We start from the raw sequence: 17,851 nt of genomic DNA on the forward strand, positions 1-17,851 counted from the left end.
GGTGCTGGCAGGTGGGACTAGATTGGGTTGGGATATCTAGTTGGCAGGAACAAGTTGGACCGAAGAGTCTGTTTCTGTGCTATACATCTCTATGACAAACCTGAAAGATCTGAAAATCAGCTAGGTGATCACTTTCGAATGTTAACTCACCACAGATATTGCCAGATCTGTGGCCTAGTGCTAGTATTTTCTATAGTTAAATACCCAAAATGATTTTTAGCAAAAAAATTAAAATGATACTATCAGAATTTAATGAATACTCATGTTGAGGGGGAAAACAATATTTTACATTTGCATTCTAAACAGGTTTGAAACTGAATGGATCTATGACTATGGCTGCACATCCTATCCTTTCTGCTCAAATACATCCTCTGCTCACTTCCAGTCACAGAACTCAGCTGAAAGGGTCAGACTATTAGAGATACACTTTTAAATGACTTAAAACAAAGGTCTGCCATGATAGCTCCTCAGGTACCTTGTTAAGAGCAATGGATAATGTGATCATTTGAAAGACATAAGTTTCCTATTTACTTCACAAGGAATTCAGAACAACAGTCATTTGGAATGCAGTCACAGCATGAGCCCACTTGTTCCTCCAACTTCCCAGAAACCACATGTCTTTTACAGGACAAAATTCAAAATGGAGACCCAGATGCTGACTTTGCTAAACCCTACATGGGATAAAACAAGAGTTTAAAAACAGGAATCGCACACGTGCCTTAAGAAGCACACACCGTAACGCATATGTAAATACATTTTGCATACACCAAGCTCTACACCACATTAGAGCAAAACATGGAGCCCCTCAAATTAAATTGAACGACTCAATTCACACGATAGATAAAAAGGTAATGATTTAAATCGGATTTCAAGATTCAGCTGTTGTGCTACACTGAGAGCACAAACGGTGTAGTACATTATAATAAGATAGGGGGGCGGGGTGCCAGAAGAGACGGGAAAGGAGGCCACTTTATGGTTTTAATCCAGGGATTAAAATGAACGTTATAAAAATATATCTAAAAAAGGTCAAGGGAAAGACAAGCGTGCACATTTTTAAACGGAGACTATTCCAAAAGACGGACAAAAATAAAGGGGGAGGGAAAGGAGTCGAGAGCAAATAAACGAGTAGAGGGTCGCCCTTGAAGCGTGGACCCACTTTAAGAAATAAATTCCTGGGCGATTTCTTTGAAAAAAAAGACAAATTCGCACTGAATTCCCCCATGAATTTAAATGCTGCACATACGAACCTGACAGGTCTCGACATCTCTTCGGCGGGAACCAGAGGGTTTTCGAAGAATAAAACCAGAGAATATATTTCTCTCCCGTTTTCTCTTCAGTCGTAAAAATACTTTCTTTTTTTTAAAAAAAGAAAAAAATCCGCAGGCCTCAGGCTTCAGCGCACGGGCGGGCGACCAATTACAAACCCCCTCCCCCTTTTCTTTTAATGTATTTATATATTTATTTTTTTTCAATTTAAAGAAAACGAGAACGAGTGGAAATAAAATTCCGATTTTTCTTAAAAAAAAGAGCCCAGCGCCTGAACCGGTTGTTGTTATTATTTGTTGTTTGAAATAGATCTGTATTTAAAGACAGGGAGTAAATGTGACTGAATTCCCTCAGTAAATGGACAACTAGGAGATAAAAGAGCAAAATACTTCCAGGGCGACCTAACTCGCTGTGCGCCCCCTACCAGACATAATCCCGCCCCTTCACCTCATGCCCATTGGACGGTGCGCCACCAACCTCACCGCCGTTGGCCCGTTTGAAAATCAACCCGCTCTCCGATTGGCCGGGACGCCTGCCCATCAGCAGCCGTTGATGGTAGGGGCGGGGCGAACAAACACGTTCGGTTGCAGCTCCTGCGCGCCAGCGAACGGCGACGTTTCGCTTCGGTAGATTCGAAGGGGAAACGTGCCAAAGGAGTCCACGAAAACCGGGAGGAGCATCCTGGCAAGTTTTTTTTTAAACTGCAGGCAGGGGGGATTATGGCAGTGCCGCGTGCCTTGTTTTTCTTGGGGAAATAATACGGTGATTTATTCAAATTGGGCGAGCCTGCGATTTCGCGGCGACAGATTCGCCATGCCCCCCCTCCCGAATTATGCCGCTTCGTAATTATAAAAAAAATAGTTTTGCAAGTTGTTGGATTGAGCTTCACAAAGATACAGTCTCTCCACGCAGAGGTACATTTTATAATAACGTTTGTGATTTTTTTCCCCTCACATTGCGCGGTAGCCCCGCCGAAATTTGGCGGCAAAACCTGCCACCGCCATCTTGATACAGAATCGCAGAAGTCTAACTGCGCAGGATAAGGCCATTCTGCCCATCGTGCCCACAGCAGCCCTTCAAAACCAACATCATCGAACCCCTACGAGGTGGAAGTCCACACCGACCCTCCAAAGAATATCCCACCCAAATCCATTTCCCTACATTTACCCCTGACTAATGCACCGAGACTACACATCCCTGAACACCATGAGTAATTTAGCATGGTCAGTTCACGTAACGTGCACATCTTTGGACTGTGGGAAGAAACCAAAGCACCTGGAGAAAACCCACACAGACATGGGGAGAATGTGCAAACTCAACACAGTCAGCCCAGGTTGGAATCGAACCACTGTCCCTGGCACAATAAGGCAACAGTACACAATCCAATTGGATTAGATTACCTATAGTATAGAAATTGACTTGCCCACAGTGCACCCCCTACTAGGCATAGTCCTGCCCTTCTACCTCCTGCTACAATGTGAAAAAGTGACTTTTATATAAAAAATCTCAGAACTTTTAAGTTACTTCTTATGAAGTTCTGGACTTACACATTAATGAACTGAAAGCTTTTCTAAAAGATAAAAGACTTAACAGCAAACTGTGTTTGTTCAATAGATCATTTCAGTTGCACTATGAACTTTTCCTAGATATTTTATGTCTTAGGAACCTGCTTCAGAGCTACCTTATGAAGGAACAGTGCTCCGAAAGCTAGTATTTCCAAATAAACCTGTTGGACTATAACCTGGTTTGTGTAATTTTTAACTTGGTCAACCTAACCCACTTGTACCATACGTTTGGACAGTGCATTCCATACCCTAACTACTTGTTAGGTAAAGACTTTATTTTCCCTATCGTCTTTGCTGCTTTTGCATATCACTTCAAATCTGTCCCCTTGTTCATTTTACAAGGAGCAGTTTCCTCGCTCTGTATGCAGCCAGCTAATTTTTTTGAAACCTTCATCAGATCTCCTTTTAGTGTTCTTCTCTGCACAGAGAACAGTCTTAACTGTTTCAATCTAACTTCAGTTGAAGTTCTCATCCCTAGAATAATTCTTGTAAACCTTTCCAATAAGTTCATATCCTTCCTATAATGTGGTGTTCAGAACCATACACAACACTGGCCAAGGTCTAACAAGTGTGTCACCTTCTTAATAAGTGGTATAGAACGCAAGAATAAAGCCAAGCTTTGTTTACTGCTTGAAATATCACTAATTATCCTGCCACTTTTCATGATAAGGTAGTTAGGAAAATCCACAGAACTATAAACCAGTGAGCCTGATATTGGTGGTGGGCAAGTTATTGGAAAGAATCCTGAGACAGGATTTCCATGTATTTGAAAAGGCAGAAACTGAGTGGGGATAGTCAATATGGCTTTGTGTGTGGGAAATCATGTCTCAGTAACTTGATTGAGTTTTTTGAAGAACTAGGCACGCACAGAGGCCCATTGCTTTTTGTCATTATAAATGATTTGTATGTGAACATAGGAGGTATGGTTAATAAGTTTGCAGATGACACTAAATTGGGACAAAGTATTGCAGGATCTTGGTCATACGGGCCAATGGGCCAAGGAGTGCCAAATGAACGGAGTTTGATTTAAATGCTACAATTTGGAAAAGCAAATCAAGGAGGACCTACACCTTAATAGTAAGGTACTGGGGAGCGTTGCTGAACAAAGACCTTGGAGTGCAGGTAAATAGGATAGTGAAAGCAGCATTTGGTATGCTTGCCATTAGCTGTTAGTGTATTCAGTATAGGAGTTGGGAGGTCATTTTACAGCTGAACAGGACATTGGTAAGGCCACTTTTGGAATACTGCGTGCAATTCTGATCTCCCTGATATAGGATGAATGTTGTGAAACTTGAAAGGGTTCAGAAAAGATTTACAAGGATGTTTCTCGGGTTGGAGGGTTTGAGCCACAGGGAGAGACTGAATAGGCTGGGGTTATTTTCTCTGGAGCATCAGGGGCTGTTGGCTGACCTTAAAGGAAGTTTAGAAAATCATGAAGGGCATGGATAGGGTGAATAACCAAGGTCTTTTCCCTGGGTGGGGGGGACCTAAGGGGCAACTTTTTCATACAGACGGTGGTGCGTGTATGGAAAGAGTTGCCAGATGAAGTGGTAGATGCTGGTACAATTACAACATTTAAAAGGCATCTGAGGGTCTGTTCCCATACTGTACAGCTCTATGACTCTGCGCATATAGATCCACGTTCATCTGCCTCTACAGCATCTCACACTTCATCTGTCACCTCCTACCTACTCCACTAACTCGTCTATGTTCTTCTGGAGTTCTGCACTATCCTCAGTTTGAAAATTATTCCAAATTGTGTCATCTGCAAACTTTGAAATTCTTCCATGAACACCAAACATTTTAGATTATAAATAATCAGGAAAAGCCAGGATCCCAATACCAGTCCCTAAGAAACTCCAATACAACCTCATTCACCTGGAAAAAAAAATACAGTAACCATTACTGTCCTATCACTCAGCTGATTTTGGACCCACTTTGCTCCTGACTCTTCTTTCATGACCTATAACTTTCAAGTCTGTTTGTGTTACTGTATTGAACATAGGAAAGTTCAAGCAGGCCAGATCAACAACCTGCATCATATTTCCCAGGTAATAATGTTGTTTGCTTGAGGGGCAGTGCAGAAAATGAGCTGAATAGCTTCTTTCTGCACTATATATTTATGATTGTGATGTTGTGGGAAATAATGTTTTGCTGTGGCTTAAAAGGGCAAGCACTCACCTTTTCCAGTGGAAGGCTGCAGATTGAAATCCCACTTCAGGAAACTAGTACAAAAAAAAAGGGCAGGAAAAGTAATGCAATACTGAAGGAATATCAAAGGATGCTGTCCTCTTGCCTGTATTAAGTCAAGGCCAGGCCCCCTTGTGCTGCAGTAAGAATCACACCAGTTTCAAACCCTCTAATCCTTTCTCCACAGATGCTTCTACCTGCGCTTCTCCAGCATTTTCTGTTTTTGTTTCAGTTTTCCAGCATCAGTAGTATTGTATTTGTTGTGGAAATAAAAACCCCTTTGAAATAATGGTAAGTACAGCAGGGGTATTTCCAACAGACCCCATCCAATATTTATCCTTCAAAATCAACATCACAAGATAATTCCAGTCACTTTGCCATTGTGTGCATATTAAGTGTCACGTATCCTAAATTATAACAGTGGCTATCAGCTAATGAAGTATTGCATTGACTGACAGTGGAAAGCACTATTAAAACGCAAGGCTTGTCTTTTAAAAGACTGGTCATTGGGATAGAGATTTGGTTTAGGATCCTGGCAAAATCCTTTTCCTAAATGCAATGAGAAACAGAATGCAACAGTTCAAAGGCTATCAGGAGGAAACAGAAGTGGTACACAGGATAAAGTTAATAGTCATAGAGATGTACAGCATGGAAATAGACCCTTTGGTCCAAACCGTCCATGCCAACCAGATATCCCAACCCAATCTAGTCCCACCTGCCAGCACCGGGCTCACATCCCTCCAAACCTTCCTATTCATATACCCATCCAAATGCCTTTTAAATGTTGCAATTGTACCAGCCTCCACCACTTCCTCTGGCAGCTTATTCCATATATGTACCACCCTCTGTGAAAAAGTTGCCCCTTTAGGTCCCTTTTATATCTTTCCCCTCTCACCCTAAACCTATCCCCGATCCCAGGGAAAAGACTTTGTCTATTTATCCTATCCATGCCCCTCATGATTTTGTAAACCTCTATAAGGTCACCCCTCAACCTCCGATGCTCCAGGGAAAACAGCCCCAGCCTGTTCAGCCTCTCCCTATGGCTCAAATCCACCAACCCTGGCAACATCCTTGTAAATCTTTTCTGAACCTTTTCAAGTTTCACAACATCTTTCCGATAGCAAGGAGATCAGAATTGCACACAATATTCCAACAGTGGCCTAACCAATGTCCTGTAAAGCCGCAACATGACCTCCCAATTCCTGTACTCAATACTCTGACCAATAAAAGAAAGCATACCAAACGCCTTCTTCACTATCTTATCTACCTGCGACTCCACTTTCAAGGAGCTATGAACCTGCACTCCAAGGTCTCTTTCTTCAGCAACACTCCCTAGGACCTTACCATTAAGTACATTGGTCCTGCTAAGATTTGCTTTCCCAAAATGCAGCACCTCGCATTTTTCTGAATTAAACTCCATCTGCCACTTCTCAGCCCATTGGCCCATCTGGTCAAGATCCTGTTGTAATCACCTTCAATTTTGGTGTCATCTGCAAACTTATTAACTGTACCTCTTATGCTTACATCCAAATCATTTATGTAAATGACAAAAAGTAGTGGACCCAGCACAGATCCTTGTGGCATTCCATTGGTCATAGGCCTCCAGTCTGAAAAACAACCCTCCACCACCAACCTGTCTTGTACCTTTGAACCAGTTCTGTATCCAAATGACTAGTTCTCCCTGTATTCCGTGAGATCTAACCTTGCTCACCAGTCTCCCATGGGGAACGTTGTCGAACGCCTTACTCAAGTCCACATATATCACATCTACTGCTCTGCCCTCATCGATCCTCTTCGTTACTTCTTCAAAAAACTCAATCAAGTTTGTGAGACATGATTTTCCACGCACAAAGCCATGTTGACTATCCCTAATGAGTCCTTTCCCTTCCAAATACATGTATATCCTGTCCCTCAGGATTCCCTCCAACAATTTGCCCACCACTGACGTCAGGCTCACTGGTCAATAATTCCCTGGCTTGTCCTTACCACTCTTCTTAAACAGTGGCACCATGTTAGCCAACGTTCAGTCTTCTGTCACCTCACCTGTGACTATCGACGAGACAAATATCTCAGCAAGAGGCCCACACTTCTCTAGCTTCCCAGAGTTCTAGAGTACATCTGCTCAGGTCCTGGGGATTTATCCACCTTTACCCATTTCAAGACATCCAGTACTTCCTTAATTCTATTTGCCAAAGCTATCTCATGTCCACTTTCTGCCCTCCTGTTTTCCCTCTTAAGTATACTCCTACTGCCTTTATACTCTAAGGATTCACTCGATCTATCCTGTCTATACCTGACATATGCTTCCTTTTTCTTAACCAAACCCTCAATTTCTTCAGTCATCAGCATTCCCTATACCTACCAGCATTTGCTTTCATCCTAACAGGAATATTCTTTCTCTGGATTCTCGTTTTCTCATTTCTGAAGGCCTCCCATTTCCCAGCTATCCCTTTACCTGCCCCCAATTACCTTTTGAATGTTCTTGCCTAATACCGTCAAAATTGGCCCTTCTGCAATTTAGAACTTCAACTTTTAGATGTGGTCTATCCTATTCCATCACTATTTTAAATCTAATAGATTTATGGTCGTTAGCCCCAAAGTGCTCCCCCACTGACAGCTCAGTCACCTGCCCTGCCTTGTTTCCTAAGAGCAGGTCACTTCTACCCCAAAAGAGATTCCACTGATCCAAAAATGTAAATCTTTCTCCCATACACCAGCTCCTCAGCCATACATTCACCTGCTCTATCCTCCAATTCCTGTCCTCACTAGCTCGTAGCACCAGGAATAATCCAGATATTACTACTCTTGAGGATCTCCTTTTTAAATTCCTGCCCAACTTTCTGTAACCTCCCTTCAGAATCTCAACCTTTTCCCTTCCTATGTTGTTGGTTCCAATGTGGACAATGACCTCTCCTGGCCCCTCTTCCCCTTGAGAACATTCTGCACCCTCTCTTGATCCTGACACCAGGGAAGCAATACACCATTCTGATTTTTTACTGCTGGCCACAGAAACGTCTGTCTGTACTTCGGACTAGAGAGTCCCTTACACAATTGATCTCTTGGAACCCAACGTACCCCTCATTGCATTAGAGCCAGTCTGAATACCAGAAACTTGGCTATTCATGCTATGTTTCCCTGTGACTCAAATCACCCCCTACATTTTCCAAAACAGCATACTTGTTTGAAATGGGGATAGCCACAGAAGACTGCTGCACTACTTGCCGACCTCTTACCTTTCCTGAAGTTAACCCATCTATGTGACTGTATCTGAGACTTTCCCCCCCCTTCCTATAACTGCCATCCATCACATGCTGTTGCAAATTCCTCACTGCCTCTAACTCTCTTTCCAACCGATCCATTCGATCTGATAGGATTCGCAACCAACAGTATTTATTGCAGATTTAATCCACAGTAACCCTTAAACTCTCTTTAAACTCCCACATGTGGCACGAAGCGCATATCACTCCTGTAAAGGCCATTTTTGCTCCTTCACAATCTGCAGACCCAGAAAATAACACAGTCTTATTCCTCCACAAAACACTGCCCCAGGTTAAATTAATAGTTACGGCTTATATTTTAAGTTTAATCAAGAGATACAACGCAAAAAAAAAAATCAAAAATGAACCCGCTCTACTCACTACTGCAGACTTTCTGTAGCCATACTTAAAACAATTCACTTATCTGTTTCTGTGCTGTGACTTTGCCCAAACAGTTCCTCCAAGGTCAGTTGTGAATTTCACTGTTAGTTAATTTTCCCAGACGCACTCCTATGTCCAGCGATACATGAATTCAAATAGCAAAGGCAGTAACTGTATTGGTTCATTGTGGTGTCAGTTTCTTTCTCTCTCCTGCACTGACCTTGCCATGTGCTTCCTTTGTTTGTTCTTCTCCCTTTTAAAATTGCTGTTGTTTTGACTTTTTTTCTCAAGTTCCAAAACAATGCTACAGCATATAAAACAGTAATTGCTGCTCCTGGAAGTCGAGGAAATCACCTCCGACACCTAAAATACCTCAAATAAGGAGCAGCTGTTACAGCCAGAAATTTTTCCCGTCCTCCATCTTGGATTACCCAGAATCCTTTCTATAACTTACTCAAAAATGCAGTGAACCTACTGTAAGTAGTAGAAGCAGAAGGCAGCTATTTGACCTATAAAGTCTGCTCAACAATTCAATGAGATCATGGCTGATCTGATAATGCTCAAATCCACTTTCCTGCATTATCCCATTAGTCTTTGATTCCCTTATTCCACGTGGGCATCTGCTCATCTTATTAAAAATTAGTGGGTCACCGAATTTACCATCTAATATTCTTGCATACTGTGCACGGAAGAAAATTCTGATGAACTGTGTGTCTGAGAACCCGCCAAGCTTGCTGGGGTGGCGGAAATTAATTATGGAGCATATTCCGTTGGATTTTCTTTGACAAACACAGTGCACCACACAACAGACCATTTTTATAAGACATGGCAGCCCTACTTGAGTTATTTGGATATAGAGTTGTCGGCTATCTTAACTAGGGAGTTTGTTTAACCAGGTTGGTTAGGTTTGTTGAGCCCTGGGTCCTGGAGGTGGGACTCCTGAGTTAATACGGGTACATACACAATGCTCCCGTTCTTTTGTTTAGGAGCTTTGTGCTGAGCATAGCTGTTTTGTATCTGTATTTTCTCTTTTGCTTTTTAAAAAAATCTATTAGTTATTTCCTTACTTATTGTTGTTGCTTTGCAGTGTTAGGGTTTATTGTATATTATAGGGTAGGTTAGTAGACAGTAGTACTGTAATTTGTGTATTTTTTCTCTATTATACAGATTTGTTGATTGTATTTTTCAATAATTTTATATGTTTGTAAAGTTAAAAAATTTGCTAATAAATATTTATTAAAAAATTATTGAATCAGCTAGGGAACTAGGCTTTGGCCACAAAATAGCGCTCTGCCTTACGGGACTGCATGAAACCAATGATCGTTTGTCACAGGGTATAGTTGAGATCTGGGTAGGGCAGCTGAAAATCTTTACCCCATATATAGGAACTATTCTATTTTCAAATTTTTGCCAATGTTTCCAAAATTACTGCTGGTTTAAATTACAGGGTTGATATTCTGACAAAAAGTAAAATGCTAGGTGATGGATCTGAAGTAAGAATGCTGGAAAAGTTTCAGTCAGGAACTATTCGCAAAGGGGAAAGAAAAAGTGAAAAGTGAACTTTGTTTCCTCCACAGATGCTTCCCAACCTTGGATTTTCCTAGCATTGTATTTTTATTTCTAATGTACTGACAATTTGTTAATTACTTTGCTACCACTTTAAAGACTCTACATAAATCAAACATCGTACTGTTAGTTTTAAAAGTTATGAAAAGAAGGATAAAATGTACCTATTATGGAAGTCTTAAGGGTATGAAACAAGAACTTTCAAAAGTTGTTTGGAGTAGACCGTTTGCAGATAAAGAGATGACTGACAAGTGGTAAGCCTTCAAAAAAGTGTGATAATGAGAGTTCACAATCAATGTTATGTTCGAGTGAAAGGCAAGGCTAGTAAGATTAGGGAACAGTGGATGAATGGAGATGTTGAGGTTGTAGTCAAGAAGTTTAAAGAAAATAATCTTTTATTAGATATTGACAACTGGGATCAACTGAATCTGTCGGAGAGTATGAAGGATGTAGGGGCATTCTTAAGAAGGAAATCAGGAAGGCAAAGACTGGATGAGAGATAGCCTTGGCAGATATAGAATCTTTTTGGATTCCCCTGAGAGCTAGAGATCAACTGGAGAGATTAGAACCCTTCAAAGATCAATGGGGTTTCTGTATTGAACCTCAGGAAATTGGAAAATGAACATTTTGCAAATTTGAGACAAATGGAGGCTCCAAAACTCAGGGAACTAAATATTGAAGTTTTGAAAATAGTTCACATTACAGAAGAGGAAGTGCAGGAGGTCTTTGAAAATATGAAGGTTGATAACTCCCCAGGACCTAATCCAGTGAATCACAGGACATTGTGGAAAGCGAGAGGGGAACTTGCCGAGCCCACAAAAATATCTGTATTGTCTTATACGAGGGAAGTACTGGTGGGTAGGTAACATTGTGCCATTGTTTAAGAAAGGCTGTAAGGAGAAACCTAAAAATGATAGACCTGGGAGTCTGACATTGATGGTAGATCAGTTGTTGGAAGAGATTCTCAAAAAATGGGATTTAAATGCATTCGGAGAGGCAAAGATTGATTAAGAATAGTCAGCATGGTTATGTGAGGGGGAAATCGTGCCTTACTAACCTGGAGTTTTTTTTCCAGGAAGTACCAAAAATAATGGAGGGCAGAGCAGTGGACATTGTTTACTTGGACTTTAGTAAAGCCTTTGACCAGTTCTGCATGTTAGACTAATAAAGTATGTCACATGGGATTCAGATGCATCTTGCCAATTGGATCCAAAATTGGCTTTACAGTAGGAGACAGAGGGTAACTGTGGAGGGTTGTTTTTCATACTGGAGGCTGGTGACTAGTGGTGTTCCATAGGGATTGGTACTGGGTTGACTTGTCATTTATGTATATTCTCATCCAAATAACTTACAATGCATGGTCAATAAGTTTGCATATGACACCAAAATTGGTGGTATAGTGAACAGTGATGGCTATGATTACAAGGAGATCTTGATCAATTGGGTCTATAGGCTGACTGGCAGATGAAATTCAATTTGGATGAATAAAGGGTATTCAATTTGGTAATACAAACAAGTTCAGGGTTTGTACAGTTAATGTAGGGCCCTGGGTAGGGTTGTAGAACACATCTAGGGGTTCAGGTACCTAATTCTTTGAAATAACCACCCCATCTACTTGTGGTGCATAAGACTATTTAGCACACTTGCCCTCTTTACACAGACCTTCGATTTAGGAGTTTGAACATCATGTTGTCTGGAACTTTGAAGTTCTGTGTGCAGTTCTGGTTGCCCCGTTATAGGAAAGGATATTATTAAACTGGAGAGGATTCAGAAAAGTTTACCAAGATGTTGCCAGGAATGGAGGGTTTGAGTTTCAACAACCAAAAGGAAAAAAAAAACACTAGAAAGGCTGGGACTTTTGACTGGAGGAAACAAGTTTCAAAAATTATGAGAGGCATCAATAAGATGAACAACAAGTGTCTTTTCCTAGGGTGGAGTTGTTCAAAATTAGGGTTATATTAAGGGGAGAGAAAAATTTAACTACAGGAGGGACTTTGTTTTTATTTTAAAAACAAATGGTGTGGAGTAGATGCCAGAGAAAATGATGGATATAGGTAGAGTTACAATGTTGAGACATTTAGATAGGTTCACTAGTAGGAAAAAGTTGAGGGTTATGGTCCAAGCGCAGGCAGGTGGGACTAGTTCAGTTTAGGAATATGGTCAGCGTGGACCATTTGTACCAAAGCGTCCCTGATTTCATGCTGTGAAACTCTATTCAAAAGATCTCCTTGTAATCATCCAACACTGCTGCTTCATTGGATTGTAATCAGAGTCAGAGTCAAAGTAGGACCAAAAGGCATGGAGAGTTCTAAGATTGGGAAAGTTACATAGATGGCAAAGAGTAAGGCCACTTAGGGGAACTGCATGTGAGGATAACATTAAAATAGAAGCATTCAGAAATTGGAAATTCAAAGTCAGAGTACAATATTATACACAAATGAGATGGTGCAAATTCAGAGTTAGACAGTGAGTTCCTGATGAACTTAAGTTCATGAAGGGTGCCAAGGCAGTATTGCAACATTTGAGATCACAAAAAAGGCTGTTGAAACCTTCACCTGTAAAAGGAATGACAAAAAAAAGTTGAAAATTACAGAGTACACATGCCATTGTTATTGATATAAATCCTTTGCACCTAGAGTGCACTATGGAACTCTGAGTAGTTTAGAAACATCAACCTTTCAAAGTAATTCTAAACTTACAAGTCACTCAATTCATTGTCAAGAAAAATTTGAATGTTAAATTAATTTAAGATGGTAGCAAATCTGCTTTAAATATATATTACCACCCTTCTACTGAAGACAACCAACCATATTATACTTGTCCCATTTTGTGCTTCAAAACAAAGCTTCAAGGACATTACACAATTTGGATTTCAGCAGCTCAAATCTGTTCTTGTTGCTAGAAGCATCACCACATCTTGGTTATCAGAGGTGTAGTATTTAATAAACACTAAGGGTTAGTATAGTTGCATGCTAGAAATGGTGTTGCAAGATTGAGATGGTCTTAAACTGAAGGGACAAGTAAAATGTATATGTCAAAGTCTGGGACTTGTAGTGCAAGTAAGTTTTTGGTAGAGTTTTGGCCCAAGTGAAATATCAAGAGAACTTAATTATCCCTTTAAGATTGGTAAAGAATTTATAATGAATCGTTTCCTATGAAACTTTACAAACTGATCACAAACTCAATTTATGTCCTTCCAACATACATCTCGTATTTGGCACAAACTGCGAAAGTTAATATTGAAAGGCATCATTTCCAAACCAAAAGTTGAAAAAAAAAATGCTGTGTAACTGGACTTAAATCACAAACTGAACAGCAAATTCACGATAAGTGCTTTCTATAATCACATTCTCCATTTTAGGATTACTTGACACTGATACTAAATGAAGTCCATAATAAGTTCACTTTTCCATGACAGATGTTTAAACCAAATGCATCTAATATGGCATACAAAGATATAGCAAACCTCCTCATTCAGCAGTTTTAGACAGACGCATGTATAGTGCAAAGTCTCAGCATAGGACAAGAATCAGTTACTGAAATCTTCCACATATCTGCAAGCATGATTTGTCTTTTTTTTTAAAAAAAAAGCAGCTCACAGAATAATTCAAGTAGATCATATGGCCTGTTGAGCTTGCTCCACTGTTTAGTATGATCATTGTTGATCTTGGGGGGTACTACACTTCATACCCCTTTATTTCTTGTTGCGTGTGCAACCACATATCTGAATAGGAGATAGAGGCTCTGCAGCATAAAGAGGAATAAAAATAGAAGAGCAGTTATATTTAAATGATATTTCATGATATCTATTCAAAATGTATTACAGATTTTACACTAGATTTTAAAAACCGATTTATTAAGCCAGGTTTTTTTTTTAAATCCCACTTAAAACATAATGTACATGGATTGAAAATACATGAAAACTTCTTCAATTTCTTCCCATATTCCATTTGAAACCTGAACAATTAATAGCCATCCAGAAAGCATGGAAGCCAAAAGCCTGCACATAAAGCATTTCCACCCAGCGCATTTATATTGCAACTAATTAAGAATGGAAATAATTGAACAAATGGGGAGGCACAGTGGTTAGCACTGCCACCTCTCAGCTCCACGTTTGATTCCATGCATCCTTGGGTGACTATGCAAACTCCACACACACACACATTCTCCCAGCATCTGCTGGAGTTGTCTCAGGATGCTCCAGTTTCCTCTCAATCCAAAGGATGTGGATTAGCCATCCGAAATGTAGGGTTTCAGGGATAGAGTGGATACGGAGGGGGTGGGATGCCGAGTATGGACTCCATGGGGCTGAATGGCCTGCTTCCACATTGCAGTGTTCTATGACTGAATTAGAAACCCCCAGTGCAGGATACAGGGCTACAAACTCAAAAGCATCAACTCAGGCATTCAAATTCATACTGAAAAAAGGGTACAGGAACAAAATTTACATTTTCAATTAAGTGAAACCCTACTGCTGCAAAACCACTAGAAACCAAACCAGGAATAAAGAGAAATTTATTTTTCCATGTTACTAATGCTTATACAAGAATCAATATTCATATCCCACTTAGTGATATATATATATTATTTGTATATAAAGGTGTTAATTTGTACCTTAGGGTCTTTTCCCCACCCCCAAAAAAAGTTGACATTTTATGCCTAATAATCAGCCTGTCAATAAATTAGTTGGCTCCCAGTATCCAAACCAATTAGTTAGAACATTAACAAGCTCTGATGCTTCACATTGCAATCCCCATTTACATACAAAGTGCTGTACGATACCATAGGAACAGGATGCTGCCTCACCTGCTGTGCTTTTCCAGCACCACTCTGATCTAAACTGTGGTTTCCAGCATCTGCAGTCCTCACTTTTGCCTGTATGATACCATGTCAGACTTAATATAAAACTTTATCAATAAGTTGGGATGCTTTTTAAAATTAATTGCTCCAAGCCCAAAACTCTTCAAATTACAAGAATGACACCTAACCAAATTCCAAAGTACATGAACGCAGTTGGCACAAGAGACTCATTGCTGTATTGGGCTTTCTCATCCAAACATCTGTTGTTCTCAGATCTAAGTTTTAGTTGAATCAACAAAGCAAAGTCAATGTTGTTTTAAATTCATAATGCAACTACTACTAGTAGAGGGATACACAAGGTTTGAAAGTATTTATTGGGCTTGCAAGTGGCACATCTACCTTCAGTTTCCAGGCTATATTCAATGATCCACAAACTTCAGAAGTTTCCATTAAATGGCAGAAAAAGTAAAAGCAAAAGGGGGAAGGCAAAAGCTTAGCGGTATCAATCGCTGGACTGTTAATGCAGAGACCCAGACAATGTTTTGAAGAACTGCAGATGGTAGAACTTGGATTCAATAAAAACACCTGGAATTAAGAGTCTAAAGATGAATCTATTGTTGATTGTTGGAGACATTCGAGAACCAGATCGATGTCTATCAGGGAAGGAAATTGCTGTCCTTACCTGACTGGCCTATGAGATACTCCAGACCCACAGCTGAAATGTTTGACAATTACCAGCACTGCCTTCACCTGGTGAAAGAAAAATAGTTAACGTTCTTGTGAATATAACAAGACCTTAATTCTGCAAACTAACTTGTAATGTTAAGTACTGTAAAAATGTGTATTAACTCAATCCCTACAATTTGACTACCAATGTAAAACAGATCTATAGCAGATGCCATTTCCCCAACCCTCCACTCATCCCTGGAACATCAGGGCAAGGATACCTATGAGCAGGAGTCTGACATCGACTACAGCTTGACCTGCTGTGCTTTTCCAGCACCACTAATCTAGACTCTGATTTCCAGCATCTGCAGTCCTCACTTTTTCCCCCCCCCAGTTGATTTTAACCTTACTGTGAATCCTCTTGCAAGGATGCCTACCTTGAAGTACTCCTCTCTCTACAAGAATCTGAGTCTCTCACTGCAACCCACAGGTCTTCATCTCAGCCCTGAAGCTCTTCAACTATGTCCTGAAACAGACTTGCTGTCCTATCACCTTCATCCCCACCTATTGTGGTCTGGAGTTACCTTCTCCCCAGCCCCACCCCCCCCAAATCTCTCCACTCCAGATACTCCCAGCCTTCATTCCTGATGAAGGACTTTTGCCCGAAACGTCAATTTTCCTGCTCTTCCATTGCTGCTTTTCCAGCACCACTAAAATTTACAACTTCTTCACTGTCCTGTCCAGACTGATCTCAAAACTGAGATTTAGGTCTTGGCTCTGCCCTGCACAACTGTATCCTCGGCTTCCTGATGCTGAGACAGCAGTGAAGATTGACAACTGTACCTCCTCCACAGTAACCCTCAACACTGAAGGCCCCCCTTGCATTCTCAGCCAATTACTGTCCTTCCTGAATACCCGTAACTAAGTAGCAAAATTCCAACCAAACTATCTACGAGTTTGAGTTTATCAGTCCTAAGTATCATCAGCAATGAGCAGTCGAAAGGAGAAAGTGTGCTTGGTGGTGTGGTGCAATGTTAACAACCTGTCTCAATGTCATCAAAACAAACTGATATTGGACTTCAGGAAGAAGTGAGAATGCATCTACAAAATCAGCAGAACGAAGGTTGTGGGGGTTGGTAGTACCAAGTTCCGAGGAATGGCAATAAGCTGTTCTGGAATTCCAATGTGACAGTCAAGAGGGCACAATAATGCCTCCTCTTCCTCAGACAGCTTAGGAAATTCAACTACACAAAAAAACCCCTCAAATTTTGAAAGAAAGATGCACCACGAAACATACTAGCCAGGTGCTTAACAGCCTGGTTTGGAACTGCTCTGCCCACTGCTCTGCCCAGGACTGTAAGAAACTACAGAAGATAGAGTGCACAGCCCAGAATATCACAGTAGCCAACCTTCCAGCCATGGGCCTCATTTGTCCATTATTGCTGCAGCAAGGCTGCCAAATCAAAGACTCACCCCACCCCTGAAGTGTTCTTCTACAGGCAGGAGATACAGAAGCTTGAACACCAGCAGTTCAAGAGTAGCTTCTTCCCTGCCGTTGGACTGATGAATGGACTCGCCAGCCTCAAACAAAATGTTGATCTTGCTTTGTGCACATCTTGTGTTAAATCCCAGAGAAGGGTTACACCCAAAATGTTGACTTTCCACTCCTGATGTTGCCTAACTTGTTATGTCCTTCCAGCCTTCTGCTTGTCACTCTATACAGGTTCTTTTTCAACCTGTGATCTGCATGTTCTTACTGACTATAATCTTCCTGTACTGCTTGTAAACAAAGCCTTTTCACCATACTTTGGTAAACATGACAATAAATCAAAACAAGTAACAACCAAAATTCTCCATGCATTAGCTGCCACCATTCCCATGCATTTCAGCTAGCAGTGTGTAACCTTAAAAAAAGTGACTTAAATATGGAATTTCATTTTTGTTTATCCATTTCGAAGCCGAAAAACAAGTTTGAAATTCCCCCTCAATTGCCATGGAATCAGGAAATGAATTTATCATCTTGAAGGCATCCTAAAAAAATTTCACAACCAAGCTTCATTTCTAGATTCAGCAACACCCAGGAGTTAGTAAAATAGCTCATTTTCCCAACAAATACTCAGATAAAGGGTGGTATACAAAACAGCTGAATTCTCATTTCCC

The 17,851-nt window shown here is 40.6% G+C and overlaps 1 protein-coding gene and 1 long non-coding RNA gene across 3 annotated transcripts in view; both read right to left on the reverse strand.

The window, feature by feature from the left end:
• nucks1a (nuclear casein kinase and cyclin-dependent kinase substrate 1a) overlaps window positions 1-1,668 on the reverse strand; it is a 44,014-nt gene extending 42,346 nt beyond the window's left edge. The window contains exon 1 of the mRNA XM_043716515.2: window positions 1,248-1,668. Within this exon, the coding sequence (XP_043572450.2) occupies window positions 1,248-1,264 (17 nt within the window). The 5' untranslated portion in view covers window positions 1,265-1,668. The remainder of the gene's footprint in view (window positions 1-1,247) is intronic.
• Window positions 1,669-10,260: 8,592 nt separating this feature from the next.
• Window positions 10,261-17,473, reverse strand: LOC122563097 (uncharacterized). Of its 2 annotated transcripts, XR_015750892.1 has the most exons (4): window positions 17,165-17,473; window positions 15,708-15,775; window positions 13,825-13,969; window positions 10,261-12,780 (listed from the first exon to the last, which is right to left on the reverse strand). It is a non-coding gene; the product is annotated as an uncharacterized LOC122563097 (long non-coding RNA). The 2 variants fall into 2 exon arrangements; XR_006315481.2 differs by lacking the exon at window positions 10,261-12,780 and having other exon boundaries at window positions 12,813-13,969.
• Between the last annotated feature and the right edge of the window lie 378 nt (window positions 17,474-17,851).

Source organism: Chiloscyllium plagiosum, unplaced genomic scaffold (genome assembly GCF_037043375.1).
Source record: "Chiloscyllium plagiosum isolate Xiang-an unplaced genomic scaffold, Cpla_swu_hap1 HiC_scaffold_26, whole genome shotgun sequence".
Taxonomy (NCBI): Eukaryota; Metazoa; Chordata; class Chondrichthyes; order Orectolobiformes; family Hemiscylliidae; genus Chiloscyllium; species Chiloscyllium plagiosum.